Raw genomic sequence first — 23,697 nt, 5'->3', positions numbered from 1 at the left:
CACCTGCCCTTTATTCGGTTGCACACCTCCTCCAAGATTTCATCTTCCTTCATAGCGTTTTTCCATGTTTCTTCTCCTATTGCCCTCTGGATGGCGCAGACACTCTCCATCTGGTGTTCATCCGCTTCTACATCCGCCTCCTTCACTTCCTCCTCATTCACGAGTCTTGACAAACAGTCTGCTGCAAAATTGCGTGTTCCCGGGACATACTCGACGCAGAAGGTATATTCTTGAAGACTGACCACCCATTGCCTGATCCTGCTGGAGATGGCATCTAGGCCCTTCTTGCTGAAGACTTCAACTAGCGGCTTGTGGTCAATACGCAGCGTGAATTATGTGCCCCACATGAAGTCTCTGAATTTTCCTAATGCCCAGGAAACTGCCAAAGCCTCTTTTTCGATAACTGAGTAGTTGTTTTCGGACTTCTGGAGTGATCTAGAGGCGAACGCAATAGTTTCTTCACCGTCTCTGCCTATTTGTGTGAGGACAGCTCCCAGCCCTTTAGCGCTTGCATCGGTGGTGACCACTGTTGCCCGGTTGGGTATGTAGGACTTCAAGCTGGGGGCTTCTGCCAGTGCCCCCTTCATATCTTCAAACTCCCTCTGACACTCTTTACTCCAGTTGAACTCCGTCTCTTTCTTCAATAGCAACCTGATGGCGTACGTCCTTCCCGCAAGGTTCCGTATGAACTTTCCATAGAACTCTAGCATTCCCATGAATGACTTGATTTCATCCTTGCTTGTGGGGGGCATCAAACTTACGATGGTGTTCTGGAGCTCGGCTTTAGGGCATATTCCTTCGGCTGTCACCCTGTGTCCCAAGAAGTCTAATTCTGCGCAGCCAAAGACGCACTTTTCTTTTTTCAGAGTTAGACCTTGCGACCTGAACCTTCCTAGCACACGTCTCAACGTCTCATCATGTTCTTCATGGTCTTTTGCGAATATCAGCACATCGTCCTGATAACACACAACGCCTGGGATGTCTTTCAGGATGTTCCACATGAGCCTCTGAAACACGGCAGCCGCCGAGACTAACCCAAAAGGCATCCTTTTGAACTTGTACGCACCCATGGGTGTCACAAACGCTGTGAGTTCTTGCGACTCTTCATGCAGTTTGATCTGAAAGTACGCCGAGGTGAGGTCGAGGGTGGAGAACACTTTTGCCCCCTCAAGCATGCTCATCATCTGGGTGATGTTCGGGAGAGGAAATCGATCGACCACGACTTCTCTGTTCATTGCCCTCAGATCGATGCAGAGCCGAACCGACCCATCCTTCTTCTTTGCGGCCACAATGGGTGCCAACCATTCTGTCGCTTCCACTGGTTCGATGACTCCCGCCTTGCACAGCTTCTCCAGTTCAGACTTCACCTCTTCTTGGATGGCAATTGGAAGCTTCCTGACCTTGGCCACGACTGGTTTAGCGTTCTCCTTCAACTTTATCTTGTGACAGTAGTTTTTTAAACATCCTAGTTCTTATTTGAAAACTTCCTTGAACTCAGACACTACGTCTTCCTTTTGTTCCGGTATCTCCTGTATCAAGATCTGGGGGTTACAATTAGGATTGAGATGGACCCCCAACTCCTTCTGCGCTTGCCACCCCAAAATGTTATCCCCGACTATAGACACATACACCTTGGACACTGTTGACCTGTTCCTGTATTCTATTTTACCCCAAAAGTACCCTTTCATTGAGATGGGGCGTCCCGCATATCCTCCAGGTCTCACATCCATTTTCCTCAGAATTATCTTCCCCTTGGACACACATGTGAATACTCTAGCATTAATGATTGTTATCCTAGAGCAGGAATCAAACAATGCCTCTACTTCAGTGTTTCCCACTTTTATGGTGTCTTTGGGGCTGCTGACCTGACCCTCATCAACCTGCACTACAATTTCTTCACACATGGTGTCATTGCGGCTTTTGACCTGACTTTCCCTGACTTGCACCACCATTTCATCACAGACTATGTTCGTCCTGTCTCTACTCTGTCTGCTGAACCCTAGTCCACTCTTGCAACACTGCCTAAAATGACCTTTCTTCCCACACTTGTTACATGTGAACCTGAGGGTGGGACACTCTTTGTCATTGGCTAGATGCCCCTGCTTGCCACATCTGTAGCAAGTGCCCTTGAATGATCCTCCCACTCTGTTTTCCTTCTGTTCTCTACCCGTTACTTTCTGGCTTTTGATCACTGACACGGCCTCACATTCATTCACCACTTCACTCACAACGGGCTTATCATCATTCCTTTTCTCCCCAGTGTCTTGCTTTATTTCCTTGACACACTGCAACATGTGCTCAACTTGTTTAGCTATGATCAAAACCTCCCTCAAGGGCGGATCATCCTTACGCCATAACTCCTCACGTACCCGTTCCATTCTGCATGCTAACACAAACTGATCCCTGATCCTTTCTTCACTAGCACCACCAAACTTGCATGTCGCAGCTAGTTTTCTTAACTCAGAGACAAAATCTTCAATAGATTCCCCCTCCTTCTGTGCTCTCTTCCCAAAATGGTACCTCTCCATTATGGTGCTCGTCTTAGGGAGGTAATGTAGATCCAACTTCTTCAAACTCACTTCTAGCTCATTGAGGCCCCTCGCTTCCTGCGTCCCTAACTCTGGGAGATGATCTAGGACTTCTTCCCCCTCTCCCCCTAAGTAGTATGCTAGTAATGCTACCTTCCTTTCAAGTCCAAGATTTGGCCCGCACACAGTGGCATAATTCAAAAATACTTTCTTCCACTTTTTCCATTGAATACTAGGATCACCAGGGTTAGTCAGGAAGAAGGGCGGAGGAGTCACACTCTGCATGGTATATTGTACAGAACGCTAAAGCAACAGAGAACCTCAAACCATAAGGGTATTGCTGGGCTGTAATGATAAGTATGGGGCAGGGCGGGGTACAGTGTCACAGTGCGCTATACTAACCAACTAGTTAAAACCTGGGGTAAATTGCTAGTCAATAGTATATAGGGTGGGGCACAGTGCTATTTTCAAACCACAAATGTGGCAAGGTACAGGGAATAAACTACCACACATTTATAACAACAGTAGGCACAGTGGCGAGCATGCCAGTTCATGGGGATGCAAATCATACACTGAGAAGGTGCCTCCCCTTCGAATTGCACAGGGGAAACCAGAACAAAACAGTGAAAGGCCACGGTTACGATTTAAGGTTCCCCCAAGACCTCTAACAATGCCAAAACTCCCAGAGCAGAATGCCACAGGCTAGTGGGGAGGGTTCTGCCCAAGTTCAGGGTTTGCACACAGTCCCCGCAGTAATGGCTCCAATGTCAATATAGCGTGGGAAAATCACAAAGGTATTGCTTAGATGTGGTGTGAACCAGCAGGGGATGGTGCGTTGATATGCTGCCCGTCACTACAAAGGGTGCGTCAAAATACAACAATAATCATTTGAAAAGAGGCCTGGCGCGCTGAAGGCTTCCTGCTGAGGGAAATGCGATAGTCTATTGAGGGTGTGCGGTTGGTCTGTCAGAAATCACGCTGTGCTGCCACTGATCACGTTATTTAGCAGTCCGCTGACATCACAGGCACAAGGTGTACCTTCTGCTCCTCTTACTTTTCGCACACAGCAAAAGAGTTAGACCAGGAGTAGACTAGTCCACACCCTACCATTCTGCGACGATCTTTCACGGGCACCCCTCAGAATCCTCCTGTGTAAGTAGGAATTACACGCCTTGCTCTTCCAGCTGGCTGTCACATGCCGGTCATCAGGTGTAGCATGCGCTTCACTCCTCCGCTCGGCAGACACAGGCAACGGCAATCACTTCACGCGTTTCACAACCCCAAACGAAAGTCTATTTAAATCAGTTTGAAAATCGAGGGTTGTGACACAACGCATCAAAGGCAGCTGGCAAGCGCGCCTTACTTTTATTTACGATGCGGACGGGAATCTTCCTTCAGTACTCACAGTACTCGCTGTATTATGACTGCCACGGAACCGATGCTTCTCCCCGACTCCGCTTATTCCGATATTCCTCTGTGACAACGTCTGTCCAAGGAGCGTTGAAATACTTCTTTCCCGTCAGCTGTCACCTTCCTTATTGACGCGTGTTGAGGTCGCAGGCAGGACTTGTCCTCGTCGCCAGTGTGAAAGTGGCCAATAATGCAACCGAAGCTTGGTTGAAGAAACCTTAGAAGTTTATTAAGTCAATGTGATCTCCTGACGACCTCAGCCACAGCCTCTCTCGAAGGTCAGCTTCACACAGTCCCCGGCGCTCGCCTTGGAATGCTGGTCGCGGTGACATTCTAAGTGATGTCACCGCGAGCAGCTCCATTACATGCGGAGCCGCCGGGGGGGGGGGAAACAAAGGTGGAAGATACCACAGTGCCATAATTTTTTCTGTTACCAACAAGGGAATACCCATTGCAAGGTCTTGCTCTTCAGTGTCCAAATTCATACCATGCAATGGCTCAGAACAACAATTAAAATATCTATTTAAAGAACGGAAAAAAAAATTCTAGCTGTACAGTGACAAAGAGAAAGGAGATATGTATGGTAACATTTATGTTTGCAATCCTAATATAATTATAGAAATAATTGAATCTTTCTTCATGTTTCTACACATTCTGAGCTACTGCACATTTCTTGTAAAACAAAACTGACTTGTATTAACTGATTGTAATATCTTCTAGCAGCAAATATTTAACAGCTTTTTTGATGTGTTTAATTTTTCATTAGAGATTCTATTTCTTTTCTTTATGCTTTCTCTTTCATATTAAAGAGCTACGCACTATGGCCTCGATTCACGAAGGTAAACTTAGACGTTTGGTCTAAACTTAGGCCAAACGTCTAAGTTTACAACTTTGGGAATTCAGAAAGGGCATTTACAAGTACTATCTTTATGTCTGCACTTGGGGCGGAGAATAGGCCTGAATGCGGACATAAAGATAGAACTTTTGGGGGCATATTTACTAGGAAGTGGCAGAGCGCGGTGTTAGCCACCTTGGCCTAATGCCACCTTCCACCACTACCAAAATGCAGGGCTGTACCGTATTTACAAGAGTATAGTGCAGCCCAGCGTTTCCCCCTGCGCCGGCACTAATTACAGCTGCCTAGTGCCAACACAGACACCCTTGCACCGTAGTGGAAGGGTGCCTGTGTTGAAAGGGAAGATTGTTTATATGCAGGAAGGTAATCCTTCTTGCACATAAACAACCTGAAATGCCATTTTGAAACTTCCATGTGTGCTGCTTAATGCAGCACCCATAGAAGCTGCAACCTGTCCTTTTTTTTAATTGGTTATTTACGTGCTGGAAGGGTCACCGTCCCGCACATAAACAATCAATGGCCTTTTGCTGTTTCTATGTGTGCTGCACAACGCAGTACACATAGAAACAGCAAAAATGAGGAGAAATGAAACATTTTTCCTCGTTGCACCTGTTTAAGACCAGGTTTTTCCTGGTCTTAATTTTGGCGCTGCCCCATTATACACTGCCCTTTTAAATATGGGGCAGCGTCAAAATCAATGGATATTGCAGTGGAATGTCCACCGCAACACCCATTGCCCACCCCTCTCACACTAAGTATAGTGTGAAATAGGGCCTTATTCACAAAGCGGCATTAAGCCACGTTAAGTGGCTTAAAGCTGCCTTGTGAATAAGGCGAAGCCCCTATCGCCACCACAACTTCAGAAAAATTGACGTTGTGGTGGTGATAGGGGCTTGTAAATATGACTCCTGGTCTAAGTTTAGTCCAACCGTCTAAGTATACCTTTGCGAATCGGGCCCCAAGGATTTAAGAGGTTTGAGCCAAAGGTGATGTTATTAACATGTACTATAAGAAATAAAGTACATCCTGAAGTACATGGTAAGAATATTGCAAGTCACCTCAGAGTTTCATATGCTTATAAAGGAACTCAGCCCTCAGCCTCATTCCTCCATATGATGTTATGTTATGTTAAAACGGGTCTTTTATAGCGCACGGCTACTCCTGGGAGTGTCCCGGCGCTTTGCCAAAGAACCCGAAAGGGAAAGGCAAATGGGGCAGATGCAGGGCAGATCAGAGAAATCAATGGGTAAAAAGCCAGGTCTTCAGCTCCTTCCTAAAAACCAGTAGATTACTGATTTTCCTGAGGGAGACAGGCAGTGAATTCCAGCAGCGAGGCGCCAGGCATCGGAAGGAACGTCCTCCAATTCTAGCGCGTCTGATGGAAGGGACAGAGGCCGTAGCCAGAGAGGCTGATCTCAAGGTTCTGGAAGGCACATAAAAAATGATGCGCCTCCTAATATATCTGGCCCCTACATGGTGTAGCGCCTTAAAGGCAAGAGTTAGTGCTTTAAAAATAATCCTTTTAGCGATAGGAAGCCAATGGAGCTTTTTAAGCAGCTCTACGGCACTCACTCTACGCTGAAGGCCATAGATGGCTCTTGCAGCGGAATTCTGCACCACCTGAAGGCGCGCCAGTAGGAACTTTGGCAGACCCAGGTAGAGCACATTCGCATAGTCTAAGCGAGAGCCTACCAATGCCTGCACTGTAATCTTTCTATGTTCCAGAGATAGAATTGGTAGGAATTTCCTAAGCATTTTCAAAATGCCAAAGCATTTCCCTGAGAGTTCCCGAATCTGAGGCCCAAAAGAAAGGCCATCATCGATCTGGAAGCCGTGGTTCTTTGCTTTGGATGAAGCGTCAGCTGGAGGATACATGTCCGGAAGCCACCAGGCCTTCCATCTAGGATCAGGAGGGCAGCCAAAGAAAAGCAGTTCCGACTTATCGGAGTTGCATTTGAGACTGTGCTGTTTAAACCAGTCAAAGACCGCCCCCAGACAGCTTCTAGTCCGCATGCCATCAAAATCAGAATCCTTTGCGCAGGTGAAAAGAAGCTGGGTGTCATCAGCATAGGATACGATCTGGGCACCAAAAGACTCCGCCACCGCCGCCAGAGGGGCCATGTAGATATTAAAAAGGGTGGGGCTCAAAATAGAGCCCTGCGGCACCCCCACCTCCAATGTTGGAATGATCATGGAACTCCTTGGTGATTAGCAATATCCAAATAATGTATGGCAGGGGGATACTTTATCCCATATATAAAAATTATCTTCAATAATCATGCTATTTTTCTGATAATGAACAAACAGTCAAACAGATAGAGATCCTAGCTAACATTGTTCCGAATTGTTTGGTGCTGAGACTTTTTTAAGATGCGTAATGTAAATTATTTTCCTAGTGTTCTTCCTATGTCTGCACGGGTGGGAGTGAGGATGCACTTCTCTCTTTGTCTATGGGCTATGTTGTTTCAGGCATAGAGGCATTTTGGTGCTTATCCTTTTAAGGCATGCCTGGAGTGATCAAATATATTACTTGTGGGTTTGTCCCCTCGTTTACAATCTTAATTCACATTACATTTTATTGGATCTGGCACTGCATTAAAGGATAACAGCCATTCATCCTATTGTCCTGCCATGGGATTTTTTCCACAGAGTCCTGATCTCTTTCATATGCAACACTGTACTTTCAATCTGCCCATTTTTAACCCATCCTTTCCATATTGCTAAATTGGGAGCTAAAGTTGACTTCAAGTCAACACAATAGTTGTTTTAATCATTAATATATACCAAGACTGTCTGCATTTTTGCGTATATCGTGAGTGAACTGCAAATCGGTGTGTATTGGACCTCCCTCCCAGTATGATGCACTCACAGGGCAGTGGCAGCCCATGTGGAAGAATCCTTCTTCACTCTGAGCACATCCAGGGCATGTTGAGGGTACTGCTGGTGGGTGTTAAAAATTATCTTTGCAAACAGTTAAAGTGTGCGTACAAGAAACATTCATTGCTTGAAACCGTATATTTGTACGGTAAAATGTGATTCCCATCCGTTATCATCAATTGCTATGTTTAAGTTTGTTTCCCACAATTTCTTTCAAGTATTCCAGTTAATTTTCGTCATGTTACTAAACCTTAGCCACATCCCACGATGTACTCTAATTGCAAGTTTTTTTTGTGCTAGCAACTCTATGCTTGGGCCCACCCATATCTTCCTAAATGTATTCCTCATCATATTACATTGCAAAAACTGTCCCCGAGTTAGTCCTTTAACTTCACTTGTTGGGCATGTGCATAACTCAGGGTGTCCTAGTCCTAATTAAAGGCTGCCTTCAACTGTGCACTGCTGTTCAACTAGAACAGATGTATCTTTGGACGTGTGTCTTTTCTCATTAGTATGGAAGTTAGTTGACTCATCTTAGCTAATGTATCTGTCTGCCCTGTCTTGTCCAATGTTATACCTTTTCCCAATTCTGAACCCCACTGCAGCAGTGCTGCCAAATGATAACGTTCAAAGTCAGGCACGCTCAGACATCTCTCATTTTTGGTAAGTTTATTGAAGGGCCCCAGATCAAGTCATACAGTAAAAGGCCCAAGTCTTTGAAAGAGAATTTCGGGTCACAAACCGGGAAAATGCTACAACTGTATTCAGGGAGCATAATGATACTGGCCAAAGCAATGCACCCCATTGTCAAGAACAGCAGTGAATTTGTGGCTAAACCTACCTTACTCTGGGCAACGCCGCCACCGCCAGGAGTCACTGAGAGCCTAACGCCGCCACCGCCAGGAGTCAATGGGTGTCAAAGCCGCGTCGCCGCCCGAGGACTACAATTCCGGGCTGCCTTAGCGGCGGCGCATTCTAACGACGACGCACCAGCGCCAGGAGGCGCATTTAAACAACGCTGAGACCTGCGGAGTTGGGGAACATTCATGGCTAAACCTACCTTAATCTGGGCAACGCCGCTACTGCCAGGAGTCACTGAGAGCCTAACGCCGCCACCGCCAGGAGTCACTGGGTGTCAAAGCTGCGCCGCCGCCCCGGGACTACAATTCCCGGCTGCCTTAGCGGCAGCACATTCTAACGACGATGCGCCAGTGCCAGGAGGCGCATTTAAACAGCGCTGGGACCGGCGGAGTGGGGGAACATTCGTGGCTAAACCTACCTTACTCTGGGCAACACCACCACCGCCAGGAGTCACTGAGAGCCTAACGCCACCACCGCCAGGAGTCACAGGGTGTCAAAGCCCCGCCGCCGCCCCGGGACTACAATTCCCGGCTGCCTTAGCGGCGGCGCGTTCTAACGACGACGCGCCAGCGCCAGGAGGCGCATTTAAACACCGCTGATATTTACTGTCCTGTTCTGACTATAGCTGTAGGGTTTAAATATAACAATTTGATCTATTTTGTGAACTGAGTACCAAACCCTATACAATGTTGCACTTTCAATAAGAACTGCCATTTGAGTCTATCAAAGGCCTTCTTGATATCAATTGAGAGTACAGTAGCATGTGTTTGTTCTGAGGGTGTTTCATCCATCACTCTTACTATACTTCTAATGTTTAATGTGGTATTCCTACTGGCAAGAATCCCATTTAGATCTGGTGAACTAGTGTAGGCAAACATTTGCTAAGAAGCTTGTAGTTGGTTCTCAACATAAAAAGTGATTTATATCAAGGCTTCACTCATCAGCCTCTTCAGGTTTTTTTGTACATATTTCTGATTAGCATTTGTAGGGTGCTACATCCCTCCAAAGGGTTGAAATACTATACAAATAAATATGTTCTCTTCTTCTTTATCAGTCCAGGTAGTCAGTACCTTCATAAAAAGAAGTTGTAGGGCTACCTCAGTTTTGACCTGGATTACGTGATTGCTCTCTTATTAAAATGACCAGTGCCATCATTTCCTAAGTGTTAATGGCTAAACAAACGCAACTCTTAGTCCACAAATTCAGAATCAAGGACGAGCATTTCAGTCAAACATCTGCCACTTTTCTCTCAGTAGACATTCTTGTCAGTGTTGACCCACTATAGGTCCAACTCAAGATGTATTTGGTCTCCAAGGCTTCAATTTGCACCATCTGAATGGCCTGTGAAGAAGACTACACAGGCCTCAAATGTCCTTAAAGACTTTGGCGAATAGGACATTTATTTACAATTGGTTCTACTGATGGTTAACCTGATGTTTTGACTATATTTTATTCATTTGTTGTCACGTATAGAAAAAGATGTGTATTTGGGGCCTATAAAACACAAGCTTACATAGAAAGATTTGGAGTGTTGTGCAGTGAGAGGAGCATTTGAAGCTGAGAGAGGCATGAAAAGAGGATAGCAGCAGAATGGTGGGTAAGGACCTGGAGGGGTACAGCACAGGGAAATGTGACACAGTACTGGTATAGACAATGGGAAGGTGAGAAATCTGTGACTTAACCTTTCTCCTACGTTTATTGTGATATTGAATGTAGACTTGTTTTGTTTATGATAAACCATAATTTATAATAAAACAAGCTATTCTTGTAAGAACCAAATTGTAAAGCTCTTCATAAAAGGTATACAACCCTTTCTCCCTTATTAACGGAACAAAGCGTCAATTTTCTTGTTACGAGAATCGCTCGGTTAATTCGACCTCAATATTAGGGCTAATTATCTGGGGCCTCTATGTAATTTGATGTTCAGCTCAGAGTTTTCACAGTAATATACATCAATGTCATAGTTTACATCCACTTTGTCACAGAAAACAACATTTTGAATAAGGACCGTTATGATGGGAAAAAAGTTGTTTCATGTACACAGTTGAGGAGGAGTGGGTGCGGGCTTGTGAGAAGTGTTGTGAATCATCAAAAGTAGCTGCAAAGGCTCTATACACGCTTAAAGAGCATTATTCATTGAACCTCTCAGCATTGGACCCTTTACCCCTTAGGTGTTTAGGATTGCAGCCAACCTGAGTGCTGAGCCTTTTCTTAACACTAGATACTGTTAATTGTCAGTGCATACCATCTGTCTATGACAGATATCCAGACTACCTTGGTATCTACTTGTCCCATGTTAGGGGTTGTGGAGGTACCCATGGCTTGACTCACACAGGAAAATCCTGAGAAAATTGCCAGATTATGGCCCAAAAGTTTTTTACCTGCAAATGGCATCAACATAAGATTTGCTAAGAGAGGCAAAAAATCAACATTGTGTTGATCACTATTTGATAAATATCTCATATATTTGCAGGTTATCCGTCTTAGCTCATCGTGCATTCAACCTTACTGCCCCACCTGCTTTATTGATTACACAACAGCCTGTGATAAAGTCCAACAACAAATACTATGGAAAAGACTGCCAGCATGGTGCATTTCGTCGAAATTTCTGCAAGCTGTTATCAGTCCAAATCTTTATCTTTTAGGAAATCATTAAAAACCTGCCTATTTAACAACTAGTCTCTTGAATGTTTAGCATATTGTATTAATTCTTTGCTTGAAGCAGGCCAAGATGCCCCAGGGCCTTCCAGTTCTATATAAACTGTAAAACCAATCCATCAAATCAATCAATCAATCATCTCACTGTACTCACACACATGAGTTCTAGTGAAAGGTGGGAAAGGGCTGACTGTCTTGAAAAAAATCCACACCAATAGAGACTTGAAGCAGGGGTGTACTCCCGCTCCTCTCTTCTTCAGCGTTTACACTGCAGACATCAAGGCGTGTTTAGGAAAATCAAGATCACTTCCTCCAAACATAACAACGCCCATTTACAATTCTTACTGTTTGCCGATAACATTTTCATTCTTGATAACACAAATGTTGGGCTGCAAAAGGCCTTAAACAAGCTCCACAAATATAATTGTGAAAACAAACAAAGATTGAGTGCATTTCAGTGGTGTAGCTAGACATTATGGGGCCCGTGACAGTCACTGCGTTGCCGCCCAGCAGCCGCATGTAAGAGTGGCGGTGGGGTGGGTGGATTCCGCCGCACCCCAAACTCATGCCACCTGGGGCAGACGCCCCACCTAATCCCCCACTTGCTATACCACTGTTGGACCAGACTTAATTCCAGTCGGATGTGTGACCAAGCACAGCTCCAAGTATTATTAAAGAATTAATTTTGCTCTAGTACCATTCAAAATCAAGCCTTCTGAGGAACAGAAATGTTTTGCCAGTGGCTTAGCTAGATATTGTGCTGCCTGTGGTGGTCACTGAGTTTGGCGGCAGCGAGGGTGCTGGCTAATCCAGTGACTTCCACCTCGCACGGCCCCAGGGTAGAGTGGGGGGATTCTGCCCTCCCCCTCAACTGCCCTTTTGCGATGCCACTGTGGGCCATCAAGACCTTGCGTGAACTATTTGGCATATTGCTCTCTGGGCAAGAATGCAAAGACAGAAACATTAAAAGTGGCAATTAGGCCTATATTGATAGTGATCGTCCTGCGGCAACGCCATGGGCCAAGTATTTAAATAACTCCGTTAAAGACTAGGATGCACAATCAATCTGGAAAAGCAACCTTCTGTATGAAGCTTTCAAATCAGCCTTAAAAATACAAGTTCTGCTTCTCATTAGGTCTGCACACACCAAACATTTGGCCTAACTCAGCCACCTGGACTATATCATGAACTCATACAACACCATGTCTGCCCAGCAATATATATTAGAACCAATGTGTAAATCAATGAGACTATCCATCATCAATATGCGGTTTCTACTGCGCCCAATGAAAGAACTTAGGAAGTCCTGCACAACCATCAATTCCTGAATTATAGGTGCACGTTACGCAATTGTGAGCAAGAATCCATCCATCACATTGTTTGCTGATACTCAGGGATGCACGGTGAGAGGCATTTCCTACTTGAGCAGATTTTTCTTAAGAAACATCGGACAATCCTAGGAAGCATTGAAGGACTGCCGGAATATGCAGAACATCCCTGACCAATGTCAAGCTGCCAAGTTCTTTACGGATGTCACCAGAAAACTTGATCTAACATTACTTCAACTGCACTCATGGTTAACATCTTTCATGCACTCATTGAGCCAATGAGGTCATGCACAGGATTTCCTACCTAGCAGCATCCCATAAGTATCTTAAGCATTCAGTTGCTTATGTATTGAGGGGGCATTATACATTGCCGGAGGGACTCACTCCGCGTTGCTTGGCTTGACACTGGTCATACTCTGCAACACCAATTTGAGTCATAATGTCTGGTTGCTGAACTAACACAAACTTGTTCATGAATCTCATGCAGAGGCCTGCCTGTCATCTTAAATTTTTAATTATTGATGTATTTAAAAATATTTTAAATGGTCTATTTGTTTTATTTAATGCTGGGTGAGGCAGCCATATTATGATTATCATTCATGTATACTTTATATGACAGTTTAAATACTCAAACATAATGAATGTACTCATATACTTATAGACCAATGGGGTGGGTAAATTGGAGTAACGCCAGCACCGCACCCCACCAGATCTACTCCTGTGGGGCAGAAGGAATGCCCTTTCAGGAAAGGTAATTGCAAACACAACAGTGATGGACAGAATGTGGATCAATGTCACACATTCACCCCAGTCCAAAGATCTGGGCCCAAATCCATCGTTTTTCCACTCCACACCACCCTGGGTTAGACAATGGCGATATGCAAATCAGCGCTGACCCTGTGCCCCATGGGATCAGTCCAGTCCGAACTACAAAAGCCATGTCCTTCCCAGAACGGAAACAAGCATCCGAGGACCGGCCCGGTTTCGAGGTAACACCTCTCATCAGCCCGGCTAGCTTGATTCCAGTGGTGTGGAGTGCCTGGGACTCACGTCTGAGCATCCCCAGTACACTTAGAGCGGTAATTGCAAACACAACAGTGATGGACAGAATGTGGATCAATGTCACACATTCACCCCAGTCCAAAGATCTGGGCCCAAATCCATCGTTTTTCCACTCCACACCAGGGCATAATTTTCCTTTCCAATGGTACCTTTACATTTCAGAAATGTGGTCGGGTGAGGTGCTCCTTAACATCACACACAATGATAGCATCTGGAGCTGGCTATTTTCTGTTTCATAATGTATGAAGTCAGCTTGATATGCAAGCTGATGGCAATTCCGGGGGAAATAACATGCCCCAGGCTGCATGGAAGACCTTTCTTCTTCCTCTGCAGCCTGAGTGGGGGCCTGAAGTGGGAAGACGTCCATGGAAGCCACTAGATGTATTCTTAGACTTTGGAGCAAGGTAGTCACTTCCTCTGCTCAAACACAGAAGAATTTGCTACATAAATAGTACATATATTTTTACCTTTCACCAAACACAGAAAAAAGGCTTTTATAAGCGAGTGGATCCTTTGAACTGTTTGGCGACATCAGGAATTCCTAGAAGCAAAGAGATAAATGTGTATTTTAGTTTCATTGAGCTGGCACAGAAAAATATGTATGAAGTCTTCATAAAATAAGTCTACTAAACACGGAGGGGCCGATTCACAGCACTACTCTGAGATAAAATCCTAAACTTACTACTTTTGGTATTCACAGAAGGCATTTAGTAGTAGTAAAGTTAGGACTCCTAACTTTACCACTACTAAACTGAGATAAAATCCTAAATTTACTACTTTTGGTATTTACACAAGGCATTTAGTAGTAGAAAAGTTAGGACTCCTAACTTTAACTTTATTACTACTGCATCCCTTTTGTGAATTCCGAAAGTCAGAAAGTTAGGATTTTGTCTCAGTTTAGTAGTAGTAAAGTTAGGAGTCCTAACTTTACTACTACTAAATGCCTTCGGTGAATACCAAAAGTAGTAAGTTTAGGATTTTATCTCAGATTAATTCTGTGAATCGGCCCCGGAGTAAGTAGTTGGATGCTGACATTTTTTTAAATCAGCTTTAGGGTACCTAAAGCTTTTAAATCAGCTTCAGGGTATGAAGGATGTTGTGGAGGGATAGTCACAACATCCTTCATACATCAGAAAGATGAAAGCTGCAGGAAGCATATTGCATGTCCTAAACCAAAAAGGGAGAAAATGTTGATAAGTGCTCTATGTATTAACTATGATGTGGTATTGGCTTGTGAGTGTTGGCGTGAGCATGTGAGGGTCGCGTGAGGTATGCAGAATGTGTGGGGCATGTAGAATGTTTATGGCTGAAAGTGTGGTCGGGTGGATGAGTCAGTGGAACGGTTTCTGGTGGGAGCGAACCAAGCATTCATTTTGAAAAGCTTTATTTCGGTACATTGACCATAAAAGCATATAAATGTCCACAGTACATAAAAACTTGGATAAGAATGATAAAAACATTAATTCCATTCAATCACCATACACATAAGCAATGGCCATAAAGTGCTAGCGCAAATAATTTGTGCAATTGTAAGAACAAAACTATACTAGAGACCTACACACATATAATAAAATAACTTATTAAAAGACAAGCTAAGGCTTCGTTGTTATTAAAATTACAATTAAATTTGTTCAATCCTGGGACATAATTAATAGATCTTATTTTGTTTCTAAAATAGGGGAACAACCATATACTGTGTTCAGCCATTAGGGATCGGGCTCCAAAAACTTGGAAAATAAATAATGGGAGACTGAATAGACAATTGGGGGGTGCAGCTCAGTTTTGAGTATTCTATAAGCCTCATTGAAGTGTCTTGTGCCCATATTCTTACATACTTGTACTAACCAGCGTTGCCTAGGTGTCCTGTAAGAGTGACAGTGGAAGAAAACGTGCATCTCAGTTTCCTCCACTTCGCCACAGGCAGGGCATTCAATCACATCATGGTCCCCCCAGTTTTTAACAAACGAACGAAGTGGGAGGCACCCATATCTAAATTGTAAAAACAGTTTTTTGGCCAACGCTGGTTGGATGCTATCCAAAATGGTCTTGGCCCAATAAGTACTTTTAACTGTAAGGAAAGCATTGGTCAGCCGACCAGTTGTACCGTTGCTCATCAGATTGGACAGCCGATGTTCCCTGTAAGCCTCAACCAGGGCCTTCCTAGTAATTGTGATACAATTTGAGGCTCCCCCGACAAATCCACCTGTCCCAGCTCCGCACATAGCAACTTTAGGTGTCTCAACCAGGGTATCTTCATTCAGCCCCAATATCTCAGTTAATTCCTCTCTGTACTGGGCTAACTCGGGAGTGCTCCATAAGCATCTCCAGAAGGTTAGCGCTCTTAGCGCAGCTTCCTCACAAATGGACCTAATTCCCAGGTCCATTCTCAATGGAATTAGGGGTGCACTTATTTGGTGGCTAAAGAGCTGTCTAATGAACGCGTTTTCTGTGCGTTCTAGAGTTAATGGCGCACAATGCACCCAGATTTCTGCACCATATAGTGCAGCACTTCCTGCCTGTGCCCTATAGGATTCCATAGGCGGAAGGACCTGCCTTTGTGTTGCTTTTTTAAAGAATTTTTGGATTCCTCCCGAAACCTGGGTTAATTTCAAGTTAGCCTTGCTAGTCTGCGCTCCCCAATTCATTTTCTCAGTCAGTCAGGGTAATACCAAGGTAATCAAACACTACAACTCTTTCCAGAGTTTGCCCCTTCAGGGTTGGGTTATTACGTGAGCTTTTGTCTCCGTTAAATACCATAAACGTTGTCTTTTGGAGAGTATTCTCCAAGCCCCGATGTTTGCAGAAGGCATCGAAATTGTTGAGAGTCCTCTGGATGCCCATAGGGGACTTTGCGAGCAATAACATGTCGTCTGCAAACATCAGGGCAGGTACACTACGCCTTGCAAGCTTAGGGGCATCGATATTGGAGCCCTTGTTCAGATTATCTATAAGCCTGTTAACAAACAGGGAAAAAAGAGTTGGGGCGAGAACATATCCCTGGCGAACACCTCGTTCTACTGGGATGGGGGAAGATAAATTGCCATATTTGCCATATCTAATTTGTGCATAATTGCCCTCATGCAAACGACCAAACATGTGGCAGAGATATTCCGGGACCCACATCTCTAAAAGAATCAACCACAGCTTCTCCCTGGGGACCAAGTCGAATGCAGATTTCAGATCTACAAAGATCAGGTACAGAGTACCAGCCTCGATACTCACTATCTTCCAGTGGATCATTTGTAGTCTGAAAATCTGATCGACTGTCAAAACCCGTGCTCTGAAGCCTGCTTGGAGAGGTGTTAAGATGTTAAATTCCTCCATCCAGCTATGTAATCGCTCCAGTAAAACACGGGCAAATATTTTTTGGGTCACATCCAAGAGGCTAATGGGATGATAGTTCAGGGGCAAAAGAGGAGATCCCTTTTTGAAAATAGATATAATTTCAGCACCAGCCCATGTGGGAGGCATAATCATACCCTCCATTATAGCATTAAAAAGCTGGGTCAGATAAGGGGTCCAGATGATAACTTCCCTACAAAAGAGATCTCCGGGTATTCTGTCAAGCCATGGTGCTTTATTGGGAGCTATTTTCTCCAGTGCAAGGGTTACTTAACTGAGTTGTATTCGGGGCCCTGGTATCCCCGTTGGTTTTGGTTGGCGTCCCCCGCCAATGCCAGAGGGCCCATTGTCAAAAGTGGAATACAGGGGTTTGAAGTGGGCTATCCAGGCATCCTCACTAATATTAGGCTCTAAAGCTGATTTATCTTGCCTGGAGCCCTCATTAACCAGATTCCAGAAGGATCTTAAGTCCCGAGCTGAAAGGGCAATTCGAATGTCTTCCCATTTCTGGTTTTCCCAACAGGCTTTGGCCTGTTTCAATTCCCTAGCATAAATGGCCCGTGCCTCTACTACCTCTGTCCTTATATTGCTCTTAATCGCATTGACTACATTTTGTTTTGCAACTCGACAATTACTATTAAACCATTGATGTCTAGGTTTAACCTTTTCCCTTCCCTTGGATGTGATAATAAAAAAGGGAGCCAATGTATCCGTTAGGTTTTTATGGTTTACACAAATGGTTTGGATGGAATCGAGAACACTGGTTTCAGAGGCTACTCGCTCTGCATTGACAAGAAAGGGGATTATTGACTGGTATAAGCTGGCTAACTTTTCTTGTGATAATGCAAAGTCACCCCAACGAACCCTTCTCCCTCTATTTACCTGTACTAGGGCAGAGTCTGTATTCCTAAGTAGCTCAACTTGCTTATTGCCCGATGTTACACAAAGGTTTATATGCAGGGTGTTGTGGTCGCTATCACTTCGGGGACAGATTTTAAATTCAGAGACTCTATCCCAGCTACTGGTGTCAACTAGAATAAAGTCAATGATAGAGGTACGTCCTAATCTATTAAATGTAAGATTAGCAGAGGTACTTTCCGTGAAGCGACCATTACAGGCCAGAAGTGAACATTTTAAGCAAAGGGCGTTAATTTGTAAAGCTAATGGAGTCTAGGCATTAACGGGGGGAAGGTTAGATTCAGGAATAGACCAATGGCGATCCTCATCAAGCATATTATCAAGAGTTAAGCCATTAAGGGGTTCGAATTGGGTATTGAGGTCCGCGCCAATTATCATTGAGTCTTTGGGGGGATTGTTTCAAGAAATGCGAGCAGTGCATCCAAAGTTATTGATGTAGAACTTCTGGTCACTGGTCGGGAATAAACATTAATCAGGGCAATGGGTTGTTCTTCAACAAAAGTGAGAACCACACACAAAACGTCCTGGGAGTGAGTTTCTAATTCTTTTACTCCACAGCCTAGGTGCGTGCCTATCCAAGTGGACAAACCCCCAGATGGTCGTCCCTTTCCCGTATATATTGCCAGTTTACCAAAGAATGGGTAGCCCATATTTACTATTTTGAATCTAGCCCATGTCTCTTGGAACATACATATTGTTCTATGTATTGACACCACTCAGGGTTGTCCAATTTAGAGGAGAGGCCCGCTACATTCCATGATACCACCATTAGGGCTCTGGCGTGCATTACTATCAAGTTTATAGGGACCCGTCACTGTATTAGTCTTAGGGCTTGGAATTGTGACCTCGGTAGAAGCGGAGTTGGACTTGAGTCAATCTACTGCATCCAGAGGATCAAACCTATTTGCTACTGGGATGTTATACATTGAAGGGCCAGGGCAAGGGTGAAGAGAAACATTGTGTTTAAACACCGCCCAATCCCCAAATGACTGTACATTATCCCTCCCGATATTTCGTGGGATATTCATCGGGTAGAAGTATCCAAGGGGGAGCGGTATAATGGTTTTTCCATCCCAACAGACGTTGGTCAGCAAGGCATCCGCCAACCATGAATTTCGAAGGTTGACCACCACACAGTCCCCCTTAATATCTTTGGGCCTCTTACCCACCCAGCCCACCCCACGTAACATCAGAATATCATTTGGATTCCTCATTAGATGGTGTGATTTGGAGTTGATCCAGTGTAAAAATTTATTTTTAAGGTCGACAAAAGATTCCCTAGCCTCCCTCCTTAGCTATGGTACTCCTGCCAACACAATCACATAGGGGGTAGAGGCTTATACAGGGAAGAACAGGGGCGTTGACCAGGGCAGTCACCTTAGAAACATTCTTTCCATTTGATCCGCCTAGGACTTGCCCCTCAGTCATATTAAGCCTTGTGCTTGGGCTGCTGTTACTATCATGCGCCACCTGTGATGTTACAACCCTTTGGTTCCCCCTGTCATTCACTATAGGCTTGTTGTTATTATTACCCCCCCATCTCCCACCAACACAGCAATAGCGGTGGCACCAGAATCAGAGTCAAAATTGGGGGAGGATCTGTCGGCAGGAACTGTTGTGCCAGAGGTTGGCGGTATAGTAATCACACCCGGATTAACTAAATCTTTCCTTGAGGCCGTTCCGCGAATGTCCACCAACTTGTCCATTGTTTTGGATATATTGGCAATACGGTCCTCAAGAGGCTTTAACTCTTCCCATATGATTATCCTGATATGGATTTGGAGGTCCATCAAAGCTTCTTTAATCCATAGTGGTGGAACTGGGGAAATGGCCATTGATGATGATGGAGATATAACCTCTTCTTTGGAGGTGGTATTTGAAACGTCATTTTTCCTTGTGCGTTTAGATTGTACTAACAGGACATTTTTTTATATTTTGGGGCGAGCACCCAGCCGTGAAATTTGTGCCTCAGGGGACTGTGGCAAGGGATCTAGTTGGACAGAGGAATGGTCCTTGTCAGCTAAAAAGTCAGTGTCAGGACCTTCTTGTGTGATCGGAATAGGGGCCAGGTCAGGTGTTAGTGAAAGACGCCTCTCTGTCAGTTCTATCTCTGTTGCCACCACACCAATAGCTCGTTGGAGCATCTTATCAATTGAGGTAGATTTAACTGAGTATGTCCACATTAATTCGCCTGCCCATCGTTACATCTTAGAAGTGCAATCTATGCCAAAACAAAACTCCCCAGTCAACATATAGCAGCTACAAAAGAGTCTTAAATGATTTCGTAAAAACAGTACCTTTAGAAGCACTCCTGGTTTGGCAGTCTAAGCAATGTGGTCCATGGCGGGGATTGATATTAGATGTTAGAGGTGTGGCCCTGTCCTGGCTTTGACGTGCAAGGACGGGCCCGCCCTTGGCCCGGGCTTTGCCCGCACGCGTCCCACGCTGCGGGGGGGCTGTCCTGCTTTTTGTGGCGCCTCCAGGAGCAGGATAGTGCGTCACTAGCGCACCCATAGCCCCGGGGCGGCTGGGAGTTGGAGTTTTGCCGGTGTTTCTGCTGGCCGTTTCCCTCACGGTGTGGCGGAGGAGGAGAGGTACCCAGCCATTTCCCTCACGGCTCCGAGTATGCACTGCAGGTAAGTTTGCCCGCGTCCGGCGCTGCGGGGGGCTCTCCCGGTGTTTGTGGCGCCTCCAGGCGCAGGATAGTGCATCACCAGCGCGCCCGTAGCCCCGGGGCAGCTGGGAGTTGGAGTTTTGCCGGTGTTTCTGCTGGCCGTTTCCGTCACGGTGTGGCGGAGGAGGAGAGGCACCCAGCCCGAGTATGCACAGCAGGTAAGTTTGCCCGCGTCCCCGCGAAGGAAGCTATCTCCGGTGTCGCTGCTATCTTTATGCTATATTAAATATTTTGTGGAACCATTGACTTGCTTTGGACATCCTTTCTTTACTACAATGGCGACGAGCAGGAACACGGCAGCACTGGGGATGTACAGATAGGAATATGTATTCTGAAATTTCTACCTGCGCAGTGCGCTGATCTTCAAAGTGCTGCTTTACGTCACTGTGAATTTCGGAGTCTGGAGTGTACCAATCTTCGACAGCTTCCTTCTGTTGATTTTCTGAGGTTCCGTTTTTTCCCGTATTGAGTTGGGAATCGTGACATCAACATCACGTGCGTTAAGCGTGGGACGTGGTGTTGTCTTTCAACTTGGCGTTTCCATGCCAATGGAAACTATTTAATGACAACAACGTCCAAAGATCGCTTAGTAACGAACAACGTGGTTAATCCATCAGTACGCATGCAATGTGGCAGCCATTTTGTTATACCCTACTTAAATGTATAACATGTACTCTAGCCCTGGTTCCTCTAGCTGCTCAGCCAGAGTCTTGTGAGTTGGTCTTAGAACGTTGGTGTGCCTGTGATGCGTGGAATGCCTGGGTGTCTGAGTGGGATGAATGTTGGCAGATAGAGATGGGCTGAGCAGCTAGGCAGGCTGCTCCTGGTGGGGCTGGTACCACACTAGGCTGGCTGGAGTCGAGACAGAAGTAACCTGTACTGAAGATTTAATAAAGAAAACCTAAATGTACATCCTGGCTCCTGGTGTCTTTCTACATAGAACACAACATAATTTTGGTGACGAGCGGACTTGGACCCTAGAGACTCTTGGTATAGCAATGAAATAAAGGAACTAAGGAACTACAAGAGAAACCAAGAGATCCTACAAGCAAGTACATCAACAAAGAAAGTATTTCCAGGCAAGCCAGCGCCAGCCCCACCAGTGTCCTTCCAATGGACAGCCCCAACGAGCAGTGTCACCACCAACTGACACCACAGCCTGGGAATACTACAGCAACAGTGAGTTGGAGGAGTAATTCAACTACAACCGCATTTGGTGTTCCAGCCACAAAAAGGATTACAGTGAGTTGGGAGAGTAGTACAACTACAACCGCATTTGGGGTTCCGGCCACAAAAAGGGAGAGAAACTCCATATGAAAAAGACAATTTTCATTTCAAAGATGGTAAAACTAAAAGCGTACAGTTGCTGCACAGTAGCAGATTGCAGTACAGGAAGTTTTAAATAAACGTGGGATCTGCCCCTGGTGTGTCTACCTCTGGATGTCTGTTCTAGAGGCGAGGCTTCAATTCAATATAGTTGGGCAACCTGTGCCTTCTACTTATCTGGAGCAGAGAATTCTCCTGTGTATCTGCTGTTATTTGAAGCAGGTGATGTGGGCGCATATTCTTTAAGTGAGACTGCCCAAGGAATAGCGTTTCATTTAAGATTTGTCATGTGACTGAGTGGAGCAGCGCAAGTTTCAAAGCACTGTTTTCTTCACAACTGGTCTATTTAAGGAAAAAACTAAATTTGCAGATCCCGCTGCAACAGTTTACTTTGAGCAGTTTAACCGCAATCCTCATTTTCAAATCTAATCTCATCACGAGACAAGCCACGCACGCGCGCTTACCTTGTTCAGTCACAGGGTCACGTGCAGTCTTCCAGCGAAGTTCCCTGTGTTCGAGCTTCTTCAGAGTGACGTGTATGGCTGTTTCAACTTCATCGTTGGGCCCTTGTGGACGTTTAGTGCAAGGACACACCGTGAGACACTCTGCAGGATGTCTACATCGTGCCGCCCTCTTGTGGTTGCAGCCGCTATAGTTATTCTCCTTTAGTGGTCCCTGTTCGAAGCAGAGATTAAATCCACACAGCTTCCTTTTGACATCCACGGTGCTCGTGTTCATTTTAAATAAAGTTTGTCGAAGTCGACATGAAGGCTGAGCACAACGAGGAGTCTTCACAACTTCATTATCATCTTCATTTGTAAGGCCCTCCGTTTCTTTAAAGTCGAAGGTATTGTAGATGAATATCTGTTCCAACAGTTGGCTGAATGCCTGCTACACATCGCAAGAACGATTTCTTTTCCGAGTTATTTTTTTATATACTCTAGTTACAATTTGTAACAACCCTATGTTTATTATATGTCGGGGATAATGTACTTTGAGCATGTTTTGATTCTTGAACTTTGTGATGTACTGACGATTTAGGAATCCTTCTAGTGTTCCTCCGTTTCTAGTATGTCAGGGGTAATGTTCTTTGGGTATGATGTTTTTTTTTATGTCCAGCATATCGAGGTGTGCTATGGTGAATTTTGAGTTTTTGGTCTAAGCCGCTTCACTTTTATCCTCTCTCTGTCTTTTTATGATATATCATCCTCACATTCAAACAGGGTGTTCTCTCTCCCAGTACCTTTTTGGTATGCCTGTTACACAGATTTGTTTTCTAACTAAGAAAAGGATCTTTCTTTATTTTTTTTAAATCCTGGCAGAGCATCCTTGTAATCAGACATGTCGTGATGACAAAGGTTTACGTTTGTCTGAGGTTTGGTCTTTCTTGATTTACTGTAGGTGGTCATCACATTGTTCCCTTTCTAGAGGGATGGTTATAAACTTATTTCCCTATTATTTTTGATTGTTTTCTACACCTATATTGGGGTATGTGGCCTCTCCTAGGAGGTTGGGCATGGATTATTTCCCATATTGGATCCAGCTTAATTTTTTCAATGGGTCTGTTTGTTACTCCTACATGGGGGGTATGTAACCTCTACAAGGGGTTTGGGACATGGGTTAGTTCCCATACATGTGTACCTAGGTAAACTCCTACACGGGGTTGGATGTGGGTTTTTAATCCCTTATACAGTTGCGCGCAGTATAATAGTACATACCTTTACGGTTGGTTCTATGGGTGACGACCCATTCCTTTTTGTTTCCCTTTTTCTTGGGATTGAAGTCACAGGGTATTCTACCTTTAGCACTATTCTATGTTATGCTCTTGGGCATTTGTGTTGTGGGGTCTTTTACCCT

At 44.9% G+C, this 23,697-nt stretch overlaps 1 protein-coding gene across 1 annotated transcript in view; it reads right to left on the bottom strand.

Moving 5' to 3' along the window:
- LOC144781358 (cholesterol 24-hydroxylase-like) overlaps window positions 1-23,697 on the bottom strand; it is a 394,520-nt gene that overhangs the window by 275,149 nt on the left and 95,674 nt on the right. Inside the window, exon 4 of the mRNA XM_078660146.1 lies at window positions 14,049-14,121. Within this exon, the coding sequence (XP_078516272.1) occupies window positions 14,049-14,121 (73 nt within the window). The remainder of the gene's footprint in view (window positions 1-14,048; window positions 14,122-23,697) is intronic.

Source organism: Lissotriton helveticus, chromosome 9 (assembly GCF_964261635.1).
Source record: "Lissotriton helveticus chromosome 9, aLisHel1.1, whole genome shotgun sequence".
Lineage (NCBI taxonomy): Eukaryota > Metazoa > Chordata > Amphibia > Caudata > Salamandridae > Lissotriton > Lissotriton helveticus.
Note: the sequence above shows the minus strand (reverse complement) of the source record. Positions and strands in the feature narration are given on the sequence as shown.